Here is a 24,180-nt window from a genome sequence, read left to right on the forward strand (position 1 = left end):
GCAGAACACAAAGAAAATGTTCCCGTGGTATTAAAGATGCTATACAACTGGGATGATATGCACACGTTTGCTTTCCCTTCCTGCAGACGCAGCAGCACCTCGCAGCCTTCATTCATCTTCTGTCAAATTCACATTGTCCCACCTGATTGGGGAGGGGGGCGGGGCCTGAAAGACGCCACTCTAGAAGCTTCTATGCCATCTTCACACACCGTCCGTAGAAAACATTTACACTTGAACCAATGAGTGGACAGAACGGTCGAGAGGGGAGCGGGAAACCAAACCGAGAGTCTGAATCGTTATGTTATCATGCAGATGTGCGATGGAGCGGAGAACAACCAAACATGAACGTGGGTTAAACAGCGGAGGAAAGGGAATACACAAAATCTCCATACAAAACGCGGATTATGTAAAAAGGGCCACAGGGTGACGCGGTACTCATTTACATAGTATTGACAGAAATTTGGTCAACAAACATCCACCGGAGCGGTGCGCTCGGCGGAGGGCGGGGCCGCCTCCCGCCGCACAAGTGCCTCTCTGGGTTTGCTGTGGTTTGCGTGTTTGCTGGATACTGTACAGGTTAGCGGGAGCGGTGGCTCAGTCGCACATCTCCTCCGGCATCTCGTGGGGGTTGAGGATGCCCGGCACTGACATCTGGATCTTGTGTTTCTCCTCCTGGGCCTGCCGCAGCGAGGCCTCCCTCTCCTCCAGGAACAAATCCGAGGTGTCCTCGCCCGCAAACTCCTGCCAGACAGAGGAGGTCACAAGTTCATTTCACAACATGAAGGCCCACTTCAATCCGGATATTTTCAAGTGGTCTTTTTATTTTGACTATAGTTTTTAGCCTCATTTTCTAGGACAGTTTCTGCAGAGCGGCATGAGTTCATTAGAAATTCACCTCAGAGAGTTGCCGCCCCCACTTCCCATCACCCTTCTGTTGACACTCCCTCCCATCAGCCCAACCTAACATTACTGGTTCAACAAAAATGGCGAGCAATATTGGAGCTATCCTGCTGTACAGACGAGGAAAAGAAATGACGTTTAATAAATCTGGTCGTCTAGAGGAGCTGGGCCCAGCAGTATATTTGATATGGGGGTGGGGGGTGGGGGAAGACTTTGGAAGGGGGCAAATGAGAGCTGTTGGTGCTCTTGGCTCAAAGTGTTGTGCAGCAAACAGCACAAATAAATCACCTGGGGGAATTTAACCATCAATACTAATGATCCGTGGCGTTAATTTAGTGAGACATGTCAAGACTATTTTTCCAAAACATCATTTTTTTTTCTTAAATGAGAATTTCCTCTCATCATCTCATGGAAACGGCACAGTTTTTGGCTAAGCAAATGATTAAATCCAGTAAAGTTGGTCAATTATTTAATTTACGACCGTTTTAATTCTTTTTTTCCCAATTAAATTAAGAGATTTTTGTTTTTGTACATCCGTTTGGTCAATAAAGTTTTTTTTTAAAAACAAAAATTCCAATTCAAGCTTTACTGCTTTACTGAAACTTTTATGGTCAGAACTTGTGAAGGACATAGCAAATAATTTTAGGGGTTTAAGATCTTTCTAATTTTTTGCAATGCAGAAAGAACCTTTTATTGATGATTTCTTATGTTTTGTTATTAATGACATTGATGTTGACTCAAAATGGGCAGTGGGGAACACAAAAAGCCCCCATTGTAGCTCTGCCCCTCCCACCCAGCTATACCTCTTTTTCAAACTTCTTTTTTTCATCTGCTCCTGAGTCAAAACTATTTGAATGAAGAAATACACATTTTTTTTATAAAAGTCCTCCATCATCAGAAAAAATGCTACAACATGTTTAATGATTTTTATCAGTGTCTTCAGTCCAACAAAAGCATCCATCGACTTTGCAGGACAACTTTTTCCATGCGAGTGTTATTTGTGGAAACAGCAGCTAAGCAGCAAGGCATGCTGGGCCTGATAACCTCTGTGAGAAGAGCCAAAGCTCCTGCTTCCCAAACAACAAAGCTGCAGGTACGCGGAGCTGTCGGATCAAAGAAAACAACGTCCAGACGTCCGCTTCTGGTCGCATCAAAGCAGAGGAGGAAGAGCTGAAGGACTGCAGACTGAAACAACAGGAAGCTCACCTTTATTTGGACCAGGAAGTCCCTCAGGTGCTCCTTGAAGGCAGGAATGTCCTGGTTTAAGCTGAACAGCCCGGTCACAAACACCTTCACCTGAGCACTATCAGACAGAAGCACACAGAACTGTTAAAGACCACCGTGATGGTCTGAGGACCGACGTCTGCGAGTGCTTCACGTACTCCTGAAGGTGGGGGAAGGCAGTCTTCAGCAGGTTAGCCACATATTCTTGTATGAACACCTGGTTGCTGGCGGGGTTGGCGGGACTCAGCGGCGCTGTGATCTTCCCTTCTTCTACCAGGTTGAACATGTAAGCCAGGATGGATGCATGCATCGTCAGGCCTGCAGACGCAAACACACGCAGACACTCAGAAACAGCCGTGATGATAGATGTGAAGGCACCATGCACAGAGAAGACTTCATTCATCTGATCTTCTGCAGGATCAGGGGGGCTTCCACTTTGGTTTGAAGGCTGGAAGGAAATCCTCACCAGCAGTGTGTGACGTGTCTGTGACCACAGAGAAGATGTGCTGCAGGATGTCGCAGAAATACGTCTGGTAGAAGCTCTGAGCAGCCGCCTCCTCCTGGGCCACATTTTGAAGCAAAGTGTAGAGAATCTGCAGACCTGGGGAGCAGAACCGGAGACATGCTGAGCACCAACATTTCAGCCACAAGTCCAGGTTAAAGTCCCAATGCTTCTGCAGAGTTACATTGTATTTAAAAAAGACAGATTAAAAAAAAGGAAACAATGTATTTTAGAGCGATGAATTCTTGTTGTGAATCCATAATAATGTCAGATTTTAACCAGTTAACATCAGAGCGCTATATCCAGGGTTTACATTTTTACTTTTCTTTTGACTTTTGTGCAATTAACATAATTCCAGCCTGATACTGAAAGCTATACACTAATGAAATGTTTATGCAATAAACATAAATTGTAGGATTTTTTTGCATAACGGTGTATGACTGATTCCTATTGATCGCATTAACGGCTGAAGAGTAACGGTATGTCATGCGTTTTTTAGGTGTCACGGGCATTGGACTGTATTAAGCATCTGAATACTTGAATATTTGAAATTTTGTCCCAAAAATTAAATTATGAATATTTCCAACATCTGAGATTTGCAATCTTTACAAGTCCAGTAGAGTTAAAAACTAACTTCAGGCAATCTAATTATTGCTCTAAAATGCAGAATAACGTTGGATTTTAATTATATCAACAAAAACAAACGTGATGTGCTACTGTCACTGGAAGTAAATAAATCTTCTTAAAGTGTGAGAAAAGGTTCTCTTTTCAAGGTAAAACTGTAAAGATTTTTTGTAGATAAATTAATGAGACTGAAGTTCAGTTTACTGAACTTAAAACCAATTTAATTTTCCCAACAAAGTTTTAGGGCCAACATAAAAATAAAAAATGCACACATTTACGGGAATAAAGTCTTAAATGTATGAAAAAAGTCATTTATTATGAAGTCAAAACATTATGAATAAAAAAGTCAAAACTTTATAAAAAATACTCATACATTTATGAGAAAAAATACATATTCTATGAAGAAAAGTTGCAGATTTAATAGAAAAAGTTATACATCTCTGAAAATAAAGTTGTAACTTTAAGAAAAATTAATAATTTTATAAGAATAAAGTTGAAAATTTATAAAAAATAGAATTAAGTCATTTCATAAAGACGAAAAATTATGTTTAAAAAAGTCATAATTTTATGAGAATAGTCGTAAATTTATGCGAAAAAATCTGTAATTCACAAAAATATTTGCAAATGTACGAGAAAATAATTAATTTTAGGAGATCAAGTCATAAAATTATGAGAAAAACATCATAATTTTGTGAGAATAAAGTCAAAACATTATAATAAAAAGGTCAAAAGTTTACAAGAATAGTCGCTAATCTATAAGGAAAAAAAAAGATCATTTCACAAGAATGAAGTTGTTAATTTAGGATAAAAAGTTGTAATTTTACGAACAAAAACTGCTTGAAATGCGCTCTGTCTTTCATACTGAAAACAATATTTGTTCTTTTTTTGGTGTTTTTATTTTTCTTAGTAAACAGCCTTTTGTCTCAATGTTTGACTTTAGTCTTTTAGATTCTGAATCCTAATTTATTAAAATAGGACCTTTATAAAATATTGACTATTTTACTCATAATTCTACAACTTTCTTCTTGTAAAATTATAACTTTTATCTCATAATTTATGTACTAATTTGCGTACATGTTTAACTTATTTTTTTTAACCATTAACAACTTTATTCTGGTAAATGCATCTGTTTTTAATGTGGGCTTAATAATCTGTCATACATTCTAAATCTTTAGCTTGATAAAGATACAGTCTTGAATGTAGATAAGGAGCAGGACTCATGCTGTCCGTTCAAACGTACCTGTGTCGGCCACGTTCCTCATGGTGTGTTTGAAGGCCCAAATAATGGAGTCCAACACCAGCTTAAACTGGGCTGGAGGGATGGCCAGGAACGCAGGGAAGCAGTGCGAGTTCACGGCTTGGAGCAGGTAGAAGAAGTGAGTCCGATGCTCCGGAAACTCCTCAAAGTTCTGTTCCAGAAAAGAGAAAGGAAGCTGTGATGTTTACCGTACAAACAGAAACATGCGTGCGAGGGCCGACGGTCTCACCTTGTTGATCATGTTTAGTGTGCATTCAAAGACCGCGTCAAAGATTTGGGGGATTTCGCTGGTGATGTGGCCGCCCAGTTTGTTAACGATGGTTGCCATGGTGCTGAGGACCTCGGGCTCCCGGGCTGCAGGGACGTTGCGTTGGTAATCAATGAGGACGGCGTCCAACAGCGGAGGGACGAAGTTTTCTCCAACCTAGAAAGGAAGCAGAGAGTTAAGAACATGCCATCAGGATAAACCTCACAGGACAATCACAGCTCCAAAGATGTGTTCTACACGCGCAGTCCGGTTCTCACCATCTGCGGGTCGTTTGATCGGCTGACCCATCCTGAGATCAGTTTCAGCGTCTCTCGTTTCACTGTTCTCATGCTCCGGATCAGCGGCTGTTTGGTCACCATCTCGCCTACGACACAAAAAGAGATTTATGCTGAGATACGGCGGAGGAACGGAAACAAAAACCCCAGTAATAACTTCAGCTCTGCCGGCTGGAGCTGAAGCACAATCTGTGCAGGTTAGTTATCATCTATCCATCCTTCATTCAGCTCAGTGGTGAGCTCCTTCAACCCTCCACTGTGGCATTAAGAAAAAATCCTTTGAATAAACAATGGCTTTGTAGCTTTGGTCATATTGCTTTAGTTAATAAAGCTTACATCTATGTTTAGATTTCAACACATCAGATAACAGAGCAAAGTTATGGCAAAATAATTGATCTATTGTGAGAGTAATTATCACATAATCTATTTTATTATGAAAGGAACTTGTATGCACTTCTGTCAACATTAAAATAAGTTAAAATTGCTATATAAACAAAAATGGTAGAATTTCTATAATTTTTTAAAAGTTAGACATTAGAAATAAGATTCTTAATGACCACAAAAACAAAAATAAAGTGTTGTTTCTACACAGAAACTGATTCTTTACAGCTCTCATGGGTTTTGCTCAGTAAGAAACGACTCTTTCAGTGTTAAAGGTTGCAGATTACTCATTTAGATGGAGAATAGAAGTACAAAATGTGGAAACATATAAAATAAACAGAAAAACAATCAAAGCACGTGACAGGAAGCAAAGTTCAGGAGCAGCTCCCTCAGCTTCTCTTCTGTCAGAACATGACAAAAAGCCTGAAATGCCGCCGCCTCTTACCGTTTGTCTGAATAGCGGCAGAGATGTTCTCGCTGAGGCACTTGTACACGTTGAGCATGTCCAGGTAGATGCGCCCCAGCTGGATGACGAAGGGGTGTCCCACGGCCTTGCAGGCTCTGACGTTGGTCTTCAGGATGCTGCCCAGTTGCTTGACGGTCTCCGGGTCCTTCAGGATGTCCACGTTCTGAGCAGAAGAGGCACAGAGGAGGGGTGAGCGGGCGCCTCAGTCACCTGCACCAGTGACCTCACCGGCGGGACTGACCTTGGTGGCCTGCTGGATGATGCTGTCCCACACTTGATTGGGCAGCAGCATGTACTTCTCTATCAGGTGCTCCTGGACGGCCTGGTCTGTCTGAGCTCCGATCATGTATCCCACCGCCTCGTAAAACGTGTGAACCTGCACGAGAGCAAAGCTCTGCATGAGACGGTGTTCTGCTGACGCGGGAAACACACCTGCTGTGAGGACGATCTGCTCACCTGCTGAGGCTGCAGGTCACAGATGATGGTGTTTATGTTGTTGAGGATCTCGTCGATGAAGGGCATCACCTCTCCCACCTGCACCTGGATGAAGTGGCGCCGGCATTTCTGAGCAATCTTGATGAAGGTATCGCACGCCATGTCCTGAACGCCGTCGTGGGTTTCTGATCAGAAAGCAGAGCGAGGGACGGCTCAGGTTTAGCTTTTCTTTAGTCAAATGCTGACATTAGATATTGTGATGGCATCTTTTTGTTTTGCACGCCTGGCGTCCTGAAATCTTTGTTTTTGCACTTTCGGCCGCTGTATTCCGTTTAAGGACATCTCCCAGATTGCAGAGATAAAAACACAATCACACAGCAGCACCAAGGACAGTTCAAAAGGTCTAGATCACAGTCCAACCTTGAAAGCTTGACTCATTTTGAAGTTCTCACCGTGCATGAACTCAAACAGCTTGTTGACCACTGTCTTGAGGAACTTCCAGTGAGCTCTGAGGAAGCGCGGGTACTGGCCGACGATGTACATGATGTTTGAAGCAATGATGGCTTTGTTGTCTTTTCCTCGCTTCTGCTCACAAAGACCCAACAAATCCTGGAAACGACAACAAGATCATCTAGCAACCCCGACGACATTGATAGAACTCTATCTGATCACGCATCAGCACCACAGGAAACAGCACACAGAAACATGCATGTAAACTCCAGTTACAAATATTGATTTTATTATGGTTTCTCGTAAAAACAAGTTTTATCTGCTCAAAAAGTGCTGCTGTCTCTTCATTTAAAATCTTTTTTTCATCGATTTACTGGAACTGGAGTTAGCTAAACTAAGGATGGAAAAATGGTGGAAAACATTTTCAAGATTTGTTGCTAAATGATCCAAAAAAAAACAGTTTAATTACTGCCAGGAAGTTGACAGAAAAGCTTTGGAGTATGAAATTGTTGAAAGTGACAAACACGTCAAAAATGTTTGTGTTTTTAACTATTATGTTATGCTGAATTAAAAAAAAAAAAAAGCATAAACGACTGTGATTAAATAAAAAAATTTACCCATTCAGACACAGTTATATTAAATAATAAGAAACATGGTTTGATCTTTGGTCTTAATTTGTGAATTAAATGACAATAATCATTTAATTAATTAATCACAATTAATTGAAGATCCACAGCCTCATCCCTAAACAATCTCAGTGCTGATTCCATTTTCCTCACCTTGATGACTGTAACCAGGAACCTCTTCTCGTCCTCTTCGTGCATGGCTCCACTGATGGACCCGATGGCCCAGCACAGGGTGTTGAGGTTCTTCCAGGACCACTCGGTTCCGTTGACCTGGTTGTGAAGCTTCTCAGTCATGATGCGCTCCGTGTCTGCGTAATCCAGGTGAGTCAGGTAGACTGCAGAGCAGCAGAACATGTTTACGTCAGTCCTGATGGCTTTTACATCTCTTTAAATTTACAAATGACGCAACAGAAAATACAAGAAGGATTTCAGGTGAAAGGCAGGAGCTCACAGTTACACAACAATCTTCCAGTCCAAACTGGTATAGCTTAATACTTCATTTTTCCCTGCATCCATCTTTGAGTGAGAACAGCTTTTTCTGTTCAGGCCAAGGTCTACCTCAGACAGCTTCTGATCCATCTAACCTACATCTCTTTGGGCTGTGGAAGCAGAAGACTCTGATTTGGACCCAGCTGCAAACGCAAACATCTCCCACAATATTTAAACATGACCCTATTTTCTTTACTATATAGTGCACTTAAAAGACTTAATATTTTTTTTAAAAATCGACAATACATCTTATAATCCGGAGCACCTGAAATATGGATCAATTTTGGTTATGTTTACTGATGTTGATTTTGAGAAAACCACAGTGCTCTGTTGGTTGGGTGTTACTGTGAACACAAGCAAAGTCTGACTGACAAGTTTATCTCTCATCTTGTTTAATGCACCTTATATGACATAAGTTCAATAATTATCTGTGCGTGATATTGGGAATTTGGGTATCAACCCAATACCAAGTAATTACAGGGCTAGTATCACCAGTATCGAAACATTCTTTTTTCTTGAATTGTTTGATTTAGAAAACATGCATTTTTTTGTTAAATAAGTGTATAATAAAACAAAATATAGACTCTTGGCAAATAAAAGTGCTTATTAACTAGTTACTAATAATAAATAATAAAATATCAAAGTCACCAATGAAAAAAGTTAACATTAATAAATGCAAAAATATTAACAACACAACAAAAGTAACCCTGCCATTGGTGCCAACATGGTTTTTAGTGACTCTGCTCTCTGATGAAGCAGAGAGGTGAAGGGCAGGTGTGAGGAGGAGGTGTGCCGTTTACACACACCGCCAACGTTGCCAGATTGGGCAGTTTCCTGCACAAATTGGGCAGATATTTACTCAAATTGGGGCATTTTTTGCCCAATCTGGCAACACTGTGAACAGATAAGACACAGTGATTGCATGAAATACCAAAGTAAATTCAAGCCATTTGCTGTACATATTCAAGAAAAACTGTGACGAAAGTATCAACCTCATCACGCTAGTATCAGTACTTCATCTTGGTATCGATACTATGGATACTCAGATCGATGTGCCCACCCCCATTAAAAATAGACCATTCACTGACGGTGAGCCTTATAATCTGGTGTCAAACTCAGCGGCCTCTGCAAGACGTTTCTGTGTGGATGGAAATTACCCACACAAGTCAGTAAATGATTGATTTGGAAGAAAGAAAACTTTGTGGTTATGGCTAAGATTAAGTTAAGAAGATGTGAAACAAGAAGTCCTGATAATGATGGACTAACCTGACTGACCTGTCGCTCCGATTGGAACTAAGGTTTCTGAAAGTACATGATGGAAAACTTCGATCGCAGAAGAACTACCTAATCATTAACTCCACCCTGTTCCGTTCTGCTGGAACTTGGCGGGTAAAGCTCCACGTCTGATTTCTAGAGAGGCCGTGGTGTTTACAATTTAAGAATATAGTTTGGAAATGTGCCACTGTGCAGTAGCTCCACACAAACCGTCACATCAGGACTTAGAGAATGTCTTCTGTGTTTCATACCCAGGGTTTCTCTCATGTTCTTGTACAGGTTGATGGAATCGGTGTCCTTCATAAACTCTCTGACCACCTCCCCCTGGTCGTTCTCCACCACCAGCACCTCCTCCGGCTTGGCCATCCGACTCACCATCAGCAGACGGACCTGCCGTTGCACATGAGACATTAAACTCAGAAAAGCAGATTTAAAGACACACTTCTCTCATCTGAAACCCGGATTTATGTCACATGCGCGTTTGTGGCACAGAGGAGAGGAAAAGCTACATGTTTGTACTCTGTAACTGTTTATTTTCAGCAACTGTGCAACTAAAAACCCCGTCTCTGTGGCTGCTAGCAAGTTTAAAGAAGTACAACAGCTCCGTCCCTGGAGTTCACAAACTGTCAGCAAAGACATTATTGACTCATTTGGGATTATATGGCACCAATAAAGCTGATAGGGTTGATAGCGTTGGCAGCACCTTGGAGAGCACTGGCAGATAGAGCTGCCTGCGCGGCGGAACGTCGAAGTGCTGATTCCCGGACAGCAGAGGAGACGTGGACGTGGAGAACGGACTTTCTCTGTAGAGTTCTGCTGCCAGGTGGTTCCAGTACTCCAGACAAATTTTGAAGATCTCGGTTTCCTCCACCTCTGACACCAGGAGCATGTAGTGGAGAGCCTGAGGAAGCAGGAGATTAGGAGATGAGTGTGTGGGAATCGCATCGTTTTCGTATTGTGCTGCCACGCTGGTCCGGGCTGTCCCCGTTTCCTAAGTGTCTCCAGTGCCACCTGTTAAATATTAGGTTTCTACAACTAAAAATATTCTGTCCTACCTCCATGAGCGTCTCTCTGAGGTTCAGCCTCTTCTCAATGAGCTGCCCATGTTCTTTCAGGAAGGTGCACAGGAACAGGCTGAGGTTCTGGATGAAGTTCTGCTCGTCGTCCTTGCCGTTGGCGTAGGCCAACCGAATGTTGGTGTTCAGGGGAAGCATCTGAACGCAGACACGACAAAGTTAGAAGGAAACCCTACGTCTGAGACAGATGTGTGACTTATCCGCTCTTCGGCTCACCTGCTTGAGCTGACACATAGTGAGGGTGAAGAGCGTGACAAACTGCTCCTCGTACTGGCTGACACTCACACCGGCGATCTCCGTCAGGCACTTCAGTGTCACGTTGCGAAACATGGGCACGTTCAGGAACTGAGGAGAGGTCAGGGAGGTTTTCAGTCATTCGTTATCCAGAACCACCGAGCAGCATCACGAGTGTCTGCTTCCACACCTTGTACACCAGCGTGCTGATCAGCTTGGTTTCAAAGATGTAGCCCAGCGGAATCCAGTTAAGGAAACGCAAGAGGGTCTCCAGGGTGGCGTGCACGAGAGGGGCATTCTGGGAATTCTCCTGCAGGTGAACCGCAGACACAAACAGTTAAAGGAACTGCTAAGGTGGTGGATGAAAAAGCCCAACAACTGCAGATATGATGGTGATTCACATACCATAACAAACTGACACAGCTGGAAGATCTGGGAGAATTCGTTGCACATGCTACAGGAAACAATCAGAAACACAGACGTAATGTAGTAAAACATTAATTTCATCTGAGTTTTTTTTACCTTGTTACTGTCTCTATGAATGGATTTAAGTGGGGATGTCCCAGTCAGATTACATAACCAGAACCTGGGCCCAATCGCATACCCTTAAACTCGATCGGAATCAAATGTTGTATCCCAATTTAGGATTGGATATTTATTTTATTATTTAGATCAGTGTTATTTGTTTGTCATTTTAAATAATTGCCCTGGTAAAACTCTGCATATCATGAATGGATCAAGACATTTTATTGCCATAAATCGCACTAGTTTAAGCAGGAAGCTCCAAAAAAAACAGTTGAGTAAAGTGAAAAAGAAACTCACAGATTCAGACATCCAGGCTATTTTTAAATAATTAAAACTGTCCACAAGTGTCTATTGATTTTTCTTATCTCAAACAACCATCTACAAAGGCAATAAAAAAAGATTAGGCTTTTGTTTCTTTTTAATGAGAAATGTTTTCTTTGGCAGTGATGGCTGCTAAGGGGCCGTCTACAAAGTGAAACCTCCATGAAGTGATGATCAAATTTATTATCATCACGATATCAGCCTGTGTGATACGCATATCAAAAAAGAAAGCATTTATATGATAACTTGCTACCCTAAAGGTTTACACAAATGTTAAAAGAATTGCACTGCAGCTAATGTCTTTACAGAATAAAGTAAATCTCTTAATGCATTTGGCCAATCGAATGATGCCCTTTTATGTTAAACGCCCGCCCCATATATATGTGGATCTTTTGGAGTTTAATTTAAGTGATGATGACTGTTTGTTTGTTTTTTGTTTTTTTAAATAGGAACCGTTGAGGTAAAATGGAAATGGTGCATTAGTTTCTTTGTGTTTTGCTATTTGTATCACAAGTTATATCGTCGTTGCGATTTTGATCACTAATATCAAAAGTTTTCCTGGGATCATAAAGCCCTACTCGTCATCATTTTTATGCTACAGCAACTATTTTGGGAAAAAAGTTCTCCTTATTTTTAAGCTATTTTAATGGAGATTTAAATCACATCTGATCAAAAATGTATAAAAGTTTGGAAGCTGTCTTCCATGAATAATTATCACCTATTTTTACTAGTTTAAGGGTAACAAAACACTATATCAACCGTTTTTTCAGTTGACCTTGAAATGGGGCTTTAAAGGTGCAGTCTGTTGGTCCTTGCCACATTTTTGACAATTTAAAATAAACTTGTTTAAATCCTAAAATTATAGTCAAAAATCTTCAGTGTGCTGCCCCCTACATGTTAAAATAAGGTAAAAAACCTGAATCGGTTTACTACATTTGTTCTTTTTTTAAAATGTGCTACAAAAGTATCAGACCAGGACATCCCCAGCCATAATTAGAGGAAAAATGAATTTAATCAACAAATAATCTTTTTTCACAGGCTAATCCCGCATTAAACCAATAACCAAAAGTCTATAGTTCTGAGTCGGACATATGAAGAAGTTTTATCTGTGAGATTCAGTTTTATCCGAGTGTGTGTGTGTGTGACCTGCTGACCTGTCCTTTAGGTGCTTGGCTTTGACCTGGGTCATCTGGCCACTGGAGAAGTCGAACACTTCCTCGCTGAGCAGCTTCAGGATGACCATGTTGTTCTGACAAAGGCTCTCGCTGGTGCGACTCGCCCCCACGATGTCGCTGATGAACGTCGGCCAGTGCTTGGGCCACTCCTGCTTCAGGATCTGCAGACAGGAGGAGCAGACGGGCTGCTGTGACGGCTTGGTACCTCTGATTTACAGAAATCTCTACAAACATCTCAGAACAGAATGAGCTTTCTAACCTGCAGAATGTACAGAAAGAATCCAAACCCGGTTAACGTAGTGACCAATTATTGTTAAAAGGTCACATAATGGTCCTTTTGATGAAACCATTAGGGTAGCAAAGTATCCTTGAAGACTCCTGTAGCACTACATGCTCTTGTCTTGCTCTGCAGCAGAAACTCTGCAGGTTTCAACTTTGTCTTAAAGATCAAACCATTGATAGGATATCTACGTGCATATTTTCTGCACAGTCACACAATGACACACTAAACTCATCAGCAGCTTTGACCATAATTGTCTTTCAAACACAAACTTCTTCCTTAAAGCTGCAAACTTCTCTACTAACATGTAGCATTGTCCCTGTGTTTAATTTACTTGCTACTAACAAGGTTAGGAGTTAGAGTAGCTACTGTTAGGTCTTAGTTGTATCAGTCTGTTTTTTATGTTTTGAAAACAGGGCAGGAAGTTACAGGTTTTGTGAATATGTTATACGGCTAATGCTAGTAATGTAGCTAACATGTTAAAACTAAATCTGAAGTTAGTTAATGAACTGTGACTGACTGTTTTATCTCAGACTCTTGTCTCACTTATTGCGCCTTATAGTTCAGACTGCCTTATATATGACTTAAGTTCAAAACTGGATATTGACAAAATCTTATGTGCCCTGCAGTGTGGAAAATGCAGTACCAACGCATGAGTAAAACATGAGAAATGTGTGTCGACAAAAAAGTTTCATATATTTTAGAAATAATGTTTTGTGCACAAATTAAAGTAGAAATTTTATTGGAAAACTCAATCCAGAGGGATCTGGGAAGACAGATGCCCGAGCTGCATTTCCATTACACAAATGTGCAAAACTTTATCAAAATTCTAGAAATGCTGGAAAAACTTGATTTTGCAATAACACTTTCTATTAAATCATAGTTACGAAAATAAACAAAAACCAATTCACACGATAAGTCATTCAAAAACAAGGCGACGAATGTGAAAAGTACTTTGATTCACAGCAGATACATTCACTGCACTAGCACTCCTCATCATCTATCAAAGGAGACGTCGGCGTCTTATTTTCATGGAGCGGCAACCTATGTGGGAGCAGCTATGGATGAAGAGATTTGGGTAAATCGTGTTTGGTGATTTTACAGAGGAGCTGTGGATCCAAGAATTCCGCATGATACACTCAACTTTTGACGAGCTGCGATGCGGTGGGGCCTCTTGTGGCGCTCGTGGCATCCTGTTGGTGGTCATGACTCATTTAATTCAAAAAGATTGCAAAATTGCAGTTTTGCGAAATATGTCCATTTTGATGAGTCTCAAAAACCATCTCCTCCAAGTGCAAACATTTATTTTTGATAAATGCAAGTCATTTCTAAATTGTCATGTTTTCATTAGGTGAATTTATTATTGCGAATCCAATTAGCACAATTTCATAATCAATGGAAATGCAGCTATTACGACATCTTAAGGCTTAAATGGTTCATTACAAACGTTTGTTAATAAACGTTCAATATTTATTGATAAAGTAATCTTTGACTTTTTGTTGTATATTATTTTACAACTGAAAACCACAACTGAGCGTGGAGGTTTAGAAGCATTACATTCGATACAAATCAAATAAGTGCTTTTTACTAACCGTTTTAACTGTGGGGATGAAAATGCAGTTTTTATGTTTAAATGTTTTGATATAAACACTTCAAAAGGGTTGCAAAAAATTCACCATTTTTGTCCAGGGAAAGTCTATTTTTTATTTTAAACATTTTAGTTAAACAATTTCGATCACTTTTTGTCTTAGTTTGTAGTCATTTCTCCAGAAAATGTGAATGCTAATAATATCATCAGCTTGTTTTCTATAGATAAAAGCCTAATAACTGGTTGTCGTGCGATGACAACAACAGTATTCTTGAAAAGACAGAACAAAATGACAGCTCACTTTCTTGAGAAAATGAGTAATGCAGTTATGATCTTAAGACAGCTACTTAAGCTATAGTGATGAATGTTTCCTTATTTGGAGATCAGTAGAAAAGCATGAGTTTGTTTGAAATGGGAGAAAAAACCACAAAGAAAAAAAAAAAACATTAATCACTCAACTTTTGATTTTTTTTTTTTGCTGGATTTTAACTCAGGCGGAAGTTTGTTAGTCAGAAAGAACTTTCAAATTTTCTTGTTAGAAGAGGATGAACAATATTTAGTCATCTCCAAAAAATATTTTGAGGTAAAAAAAAACAAGCTTGCATTTGTGTCACACTGAAATTCATCTATGATAAACAGAAGCCCAAACTTTATGAGCGGAAATCAGGAACTTGTGAGGTGAATCTTACCTGAACAAGGATCATATTCAGCTTTCCAATGTACACTTTTTCTTTCTAAAAAGTGAGAAGACAAATACAAAGTCGTCAGATTTAGTTACACTGTAGGATCTGTCATTTCATCACCTCATTAAAGTCTAATGAAGAACACCCATCAGTCTGTTTACCTGCTTTATCCGTCTCGGAACAAACATCAAAAAATAAAAGTTTCAGAATGAAAACCAAACTTCTTACACTAAAGTAAACTAAATCCCATTTAAAGAATCATTTATCCAGTAATCATGTTTTAACATAAACATAACTTGTTTGTTATTAGAGGCCGTGCCAGGCCGGTCAAACCGTCAGCTCAGAAATACTACAAACATGCTTTATTTGGTCCAAAGTTTAATTCTAGAAACATTTTATCTTTAAAAAAATTAGGCTGGAATTGATGTTTAAAGTTTCTAATTTTAGGTAAAGTTCGTCCAAATGTGGAAAGTCTAGAAACATTTCAAATTGTTGCTGTAGGTTTGTGATTTCACACTGAAATACATTGGTCTAGAATAAATACATGTTAGTGTGGATCATCTGAGCTGCTTACAACACGACAAAAACCTTAGAGAAGTGGTCCCCAACCAACTATTTATTTATGATCGGATTCTGAAAGAAGTTTTATTTTTGGAAAACTCCTGGATTCTCTCCACCACATCTGATTCACCTGCTGTTTTTTTTTTAAGCGAGTGTGACAACAGCTAAATAGAAACCTCCAACCTAGCAAAGTTAACAAAAAAGAAACACATCTGTAAAGTGTTTTATTTTTTTACAGAAAAGATCCAGATCATGAAAAAGAGGTCTTTTTTAATAAGAGAAAGCTGTTTTAACAGACAAAAATCAAGAGTCTTCACTCCAAATATGGATTTATTGTGACAGTTGTTCCCACAGACCATAATAATATTGCAGAATATTCTGCAACCGGATATCTGATGTTATAAGGATCCTGCTAATAACATTTTTCAAAAGGTGGATTCACGTTTATCATTATGCTTTATAATATCTTTTTTTTATAATATCTTTTTAACCTTTTTTGTATTTATCTGTTACACCTTAAAAGTTGGTGCTTCATTTTTTAGATTTCTTTTATTTTTTTTAATGGGTTAAGGCAGAGGTTTGCACCCTGCGGCTCCAGGTCCACATGCGGCTCTTTTATCTCTTCATGGTGGCTCCTTGGACAAACATAAAATAAGTCATGGAGACTGCTGACCCAGACATGTCAGCTGTATGAGTCAGCAGCTCCCTGCTAAAAACTATCTAAAGAAAACAAATAAACAAAGCCCACAAACTAAGACTACCAAAGTCCACTCCCAAACTAAAATAACAAAACCCAGAAGTGTAAGACTAATAGGGACAAAGAGGGGAAAAAAGAACAAAATAAAAAGAAAAGAAAAATAAAATAGCATTTTTTTTTAAATAAGGATTACTTGAACTATGTAGGTTTTTGCATCCCTGTTGACCTGAAGACATCTTGTTTGCCTAACACTACCTCCAAAATGCACAGATTTTATATGAAAAGCAAAACTTTGATAAAAATGTTGATCTTTAATGAGTTAAAAGCACATATTATCTTATGCTGCACAACAATGGTTACTAGCTCCCCAGAGCTGAACTGAGATGATCCCGTTGGCACAGAGCATCTTTTATTTTGAAAATGGGGAAATAAAAATAAAACATTTTGAGAGATGCTAGATTCTTTTTATATGTTTGTTTTCATTTGTGCCAAAAAATAGACATAATTCATATGTATTGTTTAAAAAAAGGTCATGAATGCAAATTAAAATTTCTTAAAGGCTAAAGTAAGACTATACGGCTTCTTCTAGGTTTTGATCAGTAGAAAACAAGCCCAAATGGCTCTCTTACTATTAAAGGTTGCGACCCCTGAGTTAAAGGAAATCTATATTACATTTTAATTGTTCCACCAAATCTAGTTAACAAATAAACAGCTATTTTAGACAGGATGAAAATAACTTTACCTTTTAAAGTTAAGAGAAACTGGAAGTAAAAAAATAAAAATAATTTGTACGCCTACTTCAGTCTCACAGAGGTCAGTCTGTGAAAATATTTTCTGACTTAAACCGGTCTGTGGCCTGAAAAAAGTTGGGGACCAATTATTGCAAGAAAATAATCCCCTTTTGTTTTTTTAGTACCCTTTATTCCACTTTTGTTTTTACCTAAATTAGCTCCAAAAATGTCCAGTCTACAGACCATTAACTCCAAGTCCACTCACCTCTACATTTGATGCATCTGATGAAGTCTTGATAATGAGTCCGACAACATACTTTTTAATACCTAACAAATACATAAAGACATCGGAAAGGGAGTGTTAAATGCGTGGCAGTCAACCATCCACAGCAACATATCCTGACATGACCAGCTGCCTGGAGCACTTTATCAGTAACCCTCACACACTCTGCTGGCATTTCATCTGCTATTTCTGCCAATTTGATCCCGAATTTGTTCACACACAAGCGGGTGTGGTCCTCCATTTAAACACTGTTGCACAACATATTGATAAGCATATGGATGTGGACTGCAACTGCCACTGAACTCCTACAGGGCAAAAGAAGTTTTGGGTGGGTTCAGTGGAAGTTGAAGCCGTTGTTGAAGCTCTCACAGTCAACATATGCAATGTGAGCAGAGCATCTTAAAACACTGTGTTTTCAGCTCCCTTTTCATTTTGCAGCTAAACTGAAAAACTGTGTGCTGGGGTGTAGTGAGAGGAGCCGAAAACGAGGCAATACTCTGACACAAGGGGGAAAAGACATACTTGCCGGTCGCCCTGCACTGGGTTTGCCACTTGAACAAAATTCAGGCATCTACGGTCAGAAGCAGGTAAGTCTTAGGTCAATGGGAAAAATGAATTTTTAGCAAAATTATAGAAGAATGGAGGGAGGCAGAATCAACCGATTTGACAATGATTATGAATTATTACTGCCCTTTGTTGATACAAGAAAAAAACTGACGGCAATTTTCAGCCATCTGTACTTTTATACTTTTAAGCCCTAACACCTATTTCACCAACAGAGCTAGAAAACACTGTAATTGGCAATTAGGCAAGAATTAAAGTCAGGTTACATGTTTGGTCATTGCTAAAATGACTGGATCAATTCAATACACTGCAATACATGGAAATGGTCCTCTTAGAAGTGTGAAATTGATGTCAACAAATAAAAATGCAAAAAATGTCCATCTATTTATAAACATCCAGATTCCTTTTGAAGTTTTCAAAATAAAGTTTTTGTCTTCTTTTTTTTTTTTTTTTTTTTAACTGTCAAGCAATGCAAACTAAGGGACACATGGGAGGGATTACAGTCTCATGCTACCAAATGAAACTCATAATCTCAAAGCCACAATCATCTAACTTAAAGAAAAGCGTAAAGGGTGAGGATTACAGGAGGGTTTAGTATTTTGAAAGTACTCCAAACAAAGCCAAAATCTTTCCTTCGTGCGCCTCTGAAAGATGCCCTTCTCAAAGCTCGGGAAAATCCGGGTGTTTTTGGTCATTTTCTTCCTGAACTAGCTGCTGAAGTGCAATATTGAACCTCTTTGCAGCAATCAGGCCAAGCCAGTCAAGCAGAAAACAAACCAGAATGCTTAGTAGGGTAATAGTCTTCAACATGGCAACCGCACTTCACATTAAAACAACCAAAAAAAAAAAAAAAAGGAAAACTCAACAGCAAACACCCCGCTCAGACACCCACTAGATAAGTACTTTGTGACATTTTTCACAAAATGAACGTTTACCTTCACACTGATTTCGAGGAAGAATCTTCCATCGTGCTTTGATAACCGTTTCCAAAATCTGAAGAGCATAGTACTGGAACATACAGGGAGGCAAGAGGGTTAATTCCTGAAAACACTTCCCTTCTAGCATCAACGTTATTATTTTACCATGTATTTGAATTACTTTTGAAAGTGGACTTATTCCAGAACACTGCAGTTTGTAACCTCACACACATTTGTGAAAATGGGCCAGAACAAAGAACCAGGCTGAGCTCTGGTGGTTCCAAATGAGCCTGCTGACTTCAGAGATGTTTCAGTGCCAAAATAAAAGGCACTTTTAGTTTCAAAACTTAATTAAATGCTTAATGCTTGGGACTTGGATAACTTTTAGTACAAAATGTGTCGACATTAATGAAATAAGGTGTGGCCTGGTGTTATTACCAAAACACTAAATGTGTTTACTCATCTTTTCTTTACAAGTACTTTAAATTGATGATCATTAAATCCTCAAGAAACAACAATGTGTAAAATGTGATCATAATATAATACAGAGCCACACTTTCGTGACAGTTTGGTTTTTGTTGGACATTGATAAAAATCAAGCCAAAGTGGGTCCAGACTTCAGACTCATTTTGTAATTTAGGAGAGTTTATGGGTATTAAATCGGTATATTTTCACCAGCATCTCACAGTTTAAGTTGCTTTTTTATTAAAGGCACATGAGACAACGATGCAGAGAGCATAAAATAAAGGTAAAACACTTAATGTCACCGTCTAAAATATTAAAGATACAAAATATTAATGATACAAATCCTGTTCATTGATGATACATTTAATCCAGCATGCAGATTAATAATGATTTTTAGTTCGACTGTTTGGTCTAAATTGTAATGATCATAATGATAATAATGATCTAAGGTTGCATATCATCCATTTAATACATGCAAACTTTAGACTAGACCTAGCAGGAACCGGCATGTTGACCAGCTGATCTTAAAACAGTTTCTGTTTTTTCACACAAACCATTTCAAAATACTTGCATTTTTGAATTAAATAAAAACTGGAAAAAAATTGAAATGAAAATTTTGCCTCTTTTTACTGTGAACAAAACATTTGACTTGATCATGCTTTCGTTTTAATTTATTTTGAAAAATATTTCAAGTTTATAGGTGTCAAATTAAAGGCATGACTATTATTAAGCAACAAAACATGCAAAAACATTAAAATATTTATTCATGTCACATATACTCCAACAGGTGACACTTACAGGAAAGATACACACGCTTTGAGTTTTAAATTTTATATTTAGCTGCTTTCCTGGATAAACAACCATAAAAGCAAAAACTCTGGAATGCTTTTAAAAAGTTCAGAACAATGATATGATTATGAGTTCTGACATTCTGACTGTTTCAGATGTTGAAGCTTTTTCTGCTTAATGAAACAGGTGATGCGAAAGTTAATGGACAGAATTTGAATCACAGAAATTCAAGAAAAAGGTAAACCTTGTGGAGGTCTACCATCAAACTCCATCTGTGTCCAGAGGCACAAGATGAAGCATCAATTTTCTTCCTATCACAAGTCATAAACATAACAGTTGTTAAAGTCAAACAGTCAGAACTTTGATTTTCAATTTGTACAAACATGGATCTGATGGTCGACAAGGACAACACAATCTTAAATTGCTTAAAATAATAAAATGTTTTATAAAATCTAACATGTAATGAAAGCATTTATCTCAAACAAAATGTACTTTTTAATGCAGTTAGATCCAGAAATGCGTGAATCTGTGTGCTAGTAACTTCTTATTTTGTACTTTTTTGCATGTTGCGCTAATGTTTGAATGCTTAGTAAAAGTGAATCAAAGAGCAGGAACTCTGTTTACTGTAACCAGGAGGTCAGAGTTTTACCTTATTTGGTGTGTCGACTATTACAAGGCAAAAACCTGGCAGTTGTGCTGTGTTTGAATGGCTCAGTAGCAACATGGATTAGACAGATACGGGTTATGCTACTGAGGCCAAACGAGTTGTTGAATCCTAAAATAGGTTATAGAAAATACATTGGCTTGCTTACTTTGGTGTTCATGTTCTGAGAGAACTCCAGGATGGTGTCCACTCGCGTCCATGCATCAGGGTGCTCTTTTAAGTGTGTCAACACCTCTTGGGCCATTCTTTGCTGCAAAAATCAAAGTATTGAAGGACTTTTCTTAACTTAAGGATGTAAAAAAAGTATAAAATCTACATTTTGCAAAAACAATAATGTAAGAATATATTTAGATTTTGTATCATTAGCAGATTGAAGGTGGAAACAACCAAAATTGGTTTAATTGGTAAAACAAACAAAAAGTCCCAACATACCTGAGGTCCGACCCCATGATATAGACAGTTCACCACATTGTCCAGTAGGTTGATATCCAATTTCTGGTTGAAGTCCAGCAGCTGCTGTGCTGCATGGTCTGCTAACATTGTCATAACTGCTGGCATAGAGGTCTGTGGTAAGGACATCAAAGAGGGAGGGGGTCATGAGTGTTTAGGATAGATTCAATGGGGAAGTCATATGAACTAGGCATTAAAGTCCCACTCTGATAATCTTTTGATCTATTTAAAGCATTTGCGGTGGTTATTTAATTATAATTATACTGCTTTTAGTCAAAAAAAAAAAAAAAAACCTGTATCGCTTTCTAGTACGTAGTTTCTGCAGAACGGCAGGAGTTTATAAGAAATATGCCAGAGTTGTGGGCGGGTCTGTTGGCCTGCACCCATGTCCCATCATCCCTTTGTTTACAATCTCTCCCACTAGCTTACAGCCCCTCACAACCCCAAGCTAACATTAGCAAATGGCGAGCAATATTGAAGATATCCAGCTGTACAGTTTTAAGCCAGTTTTCAGACGAGGAAAACCGAGACGTGCATGGATCAAGTCGTCTACATGTGTATACATCAGAATGGAGCGGAAAAAGGAGCTTGTGTAGACGAAGTCACATCTACAATCTGAATAAAGAAATACTAATATATGTCCTCCAGCTTTAGAAAAATGCCACAAAAATATATTAAAATCACAATTTTATTTTATTTTTTTACATTTAAAATCACCACACCAAGACTAAAACACACCCACCTCTGCCATATCTATATGGCGCAAGGTAAAACCAAAGCTTTAGAGGGTTAGCTGTTCTTTGTTTTAATAAACACAAGCATTGTAAACAGTCTAGCACAGATAATTAAGTATAATTATTAATTTTAGGACTTCTAGAAAATTCAACTTGATGAAAGTGAAGGAAAAATATCAAATAATATATTTAAATCATGAAAGAGGGGGTTGATTTTGGAATTAAGGAGACTGTTAGTTGTGAAAATGTACCTTAAATCCTGAGATCAAGTGTATTATTTGCTAAATGTAATACACTTGAACTTTATTTTATTAAGTATACTTGCATATAAGTATAGGAATTATACCATACTCCATGTATATGGAGTGAAGGAAGTATACTAACTGAATACTTCTTCACTGGAACATTGTTCGTTAATACATATATAGCAAGCTTCACATTTGCCTCTTTCTTGTGGATTACTTGTAGTACTACTTTGTGGTGAGGTTGCACTTAAGAGGACATAGTTTGGATAAATAAAAGTGCACTTTAAGCTAAAGTCTGGGTCTTCAAATGTTAATAAGAACTGTCTTCTACTCATAGAACTGTGTTGTGTAAAGTTTTGGAGAACCACGTGCCGGATACACAAAACGACGTCATACTGTTTACATCCGCAAGTGATGGAATTCACTATCCCAGATACTTCGGGAAGCAGGAATAACGGATAGATTTTGGGATGGGGTTGTCTAAACGCCGATAGTAGTAACAGAACGCAGAGCAACGCCGTTGTAAACAGCGTGCCAGCGGCAGAAGCGTGCCTTACACACACTGCTAAAATTAGCTAAAGAAGTACGCTGCATTTCCAGCTAGTGGATGGCGCGTGCATGAACAAATCACATGTGGTCCTTCACATTCTCGCTCCAACCACTCCCACCAAGGATGCCAGGGACGGAGGACGTCCACACATTTTGATTTTTACTGGCAGTTTTTGCCCGCGCAGCGTCTGGAATTTAATGTGTTATCGAGTGGCTGCACTCTGCTGCGACAGGACATATTCTTTTATTATTATTAGCTACGTTTTTAGACTGTTAGCACGCGCCACCGCGGAGCACCTAGCAACATCAACTGAACATCCGCTCTGATCACGCACTCGAGTGATGCTGCCTTGGTGGGAGAGGCAAGGATTTAATCAGGCTACTTATTGATTAACGAATTAGAACGTAACCTTCTCCAATGCACTTCATGAATAATTGCTGTTTACTTGCAATATTTTAACTGTTAGCTCATTTATTCCCATGAAGGTAACTGCTAGCTAGCGGTGAGCTAGTTAGTTATCCATCTCATTCCATTATATTTACAATCATAGCATGTATTTTCTTAAAAGGGGCACAATGACAGTCCGTGTAGATCTCGTATTACAAAGCCTTAAAACAACAAAAATTGCATTTGGTTCACTGCAAACACAAAGCCAGAAATAGTTCATTACTGCATGGCAGGGTTGTAGTTGACTCCAGTTACCTACCTAATGTCCAAGGCTCTGACTCAAAAGAGTGGCGTTTGCCAAAGAAACTACGAGATTTAGTGGATAGTTCAGCACCACTGTTGACTGGGGAACAAAATCCTAATATTGAAGCGTTGCCTATCCAGCTCCAGCAGTGAGGGATGTCTGGCTGGCAAGAACTGTAGACTCTAAAGCTGCTACTACTACGGCAAACTTAGCATTTTATCACTCCGAAACATTTTAAAGAAACAAAGAAAACTTAATTTAGTAATTAATCGTCACTCTAGTGAATTTCCAGTCGGGCGGTGTAGATGTTGTATGCCTGCGCCTCCTATCCTCTCTCAAGCAACTAACTCACAACCGGTTGAAACCGGTTCAGACTGGGAGATTCCATCTCGGTTTAGTTTTCAGCCGATGGCGCCGCGCAAAGTTTGGACCAAGGATACGCCCACCGCGCGAGTTGATTGGCTGCTATTTTGGCGGAGACTTCTCATCCGTTCTCTGATTAGAGGACGGAGCTGTCGGTCAATTTCAATTCGCCGGAGCGGCCATCCAACTACTCCGCCCGGAGAAAAAAAGAGGGCAGACTCCTATACAGAACGGACTTGTACATGACTCCGCGCGAGGGATTTGGAGTTAAAACATGTAATACAACTCGTATAGTCGTATTAAACGTGCAGCTTAATTTTTATTTTTACACATGCATAAGTTGTACGTAAGCAAGCGCAATGTTGAAATTATTCCCACTTATGTCGGCAGCGACGGTTCGGTTTCATTTTAGCGTAATATA

General features: G+C 39.1%; 1 protein-coding gene across 5 annotated transcripts; it reads right to left on the reverse strand.

Annotated features, from left to right (window-relative positions):
* Positions 1–424: 424 nt before the first annotated feature.
* xpo1b (exportin 1 (CRM1 homolog, yeast) b) lies at positions 425–23,796 on the reverse strand. 5 transcript variants are annotated; one of them, XM_024297000.2, is made up of 25 exons: positions 21,159–21,195; positions 20,875–20,976; positions 18,827–18,899; positions 17,850–17,898; positions 17,310–17,371; positions 15,062–15,106; positions 12,484–12,665; positions 10,889–10,937; positions 10,674–10,793; positions 10,466–10,594; positions 10,229–10,387; positions 9,877–10,074; positions 9,425–9,563; positions 7,563–7,744; positions 6,786–6,942; positions 6,355–6,518; positions 6,140–6,274; positions 5,878–6,061; positions 5,034–5,140; positions 4,738–4,932; positions 4,491–4,659; positions 2,591–2,725; positions 2,283–2,442; positions 2,107–2,203; positions 425–741 (listed from the first exon to the last, which is right to left on the reverse strand). In XM_024297000.2, exons 3-25 carry the CDS (start codon positions 18,893–18,895, stop codon positions 595–597), a joined length of 3,033 nt encoding a protein of 1,010 aa, XP_024152768.1. In that variant the 5' UTR covers positions 18,896–18,899; positions 20,875–20,976; positions 21,159–21,195; the 3' UTR covers positions 425–594. The 5 variants fall into 5 exon arrangements, with proteins under 5 accessions (XP_024152768.1, XP_024152767.1, XP_036071347.1 ...); XM_024296998.2 differs by lacking the exon at positions 17,850–17,898 and adding an exon at positions 23,412–23,796 and having other exon boundaries at positions 595–741; positions 21,159–21,290; XM_024296999.1 differs by lacking the exon at positions 17,850–17,898 and having other exon boundaries at positions 21,159–21,284.
* Between the last annotated feature and the right edge of the window lie 384 nt (positions 23,797–24,180).

This window comes from Oryzias melastigma, linkage group LG15 (genome assembly GCF_002922805.2).
Source record: "Oryzias melastigma strain HK-1 linkage group LG15, ASM292280v2, whole genome shotgun sequence".
Taxonomy (NCBI): domain Eukaryota; kingdom Metazoa; phylum Chordata; class Actinopteri; order Beloniformes; family Adrianichthyidae; genus Oryzias; species Oryzias melastigma.

Excerpts from the sequence above, each read along its gene's own strand:
- xpo1b (XM_024296999.1), bottom strand. The coding sequence starts at position 21,284 with ATGCCAGCAGTTATGACAATGTTAGCAGACCATGCAGCACAGCAGCTG. Across the intron at positions 7,745-9,424 it reads GAACATGAGAGAAACCCTGG|TCTACCTGACTCACCTGGAT; the intron begins GTATGAAACACA and ends GCTGCTCTGCAG. Across the intron at positions 6,275-6,354 it reads GTGACCTGCAGCCTCAGCAG|GTTCACACGTTTTACGAGGC; the intron begins GTGAGCAGATCG and ends GCTCTCGTGCAG.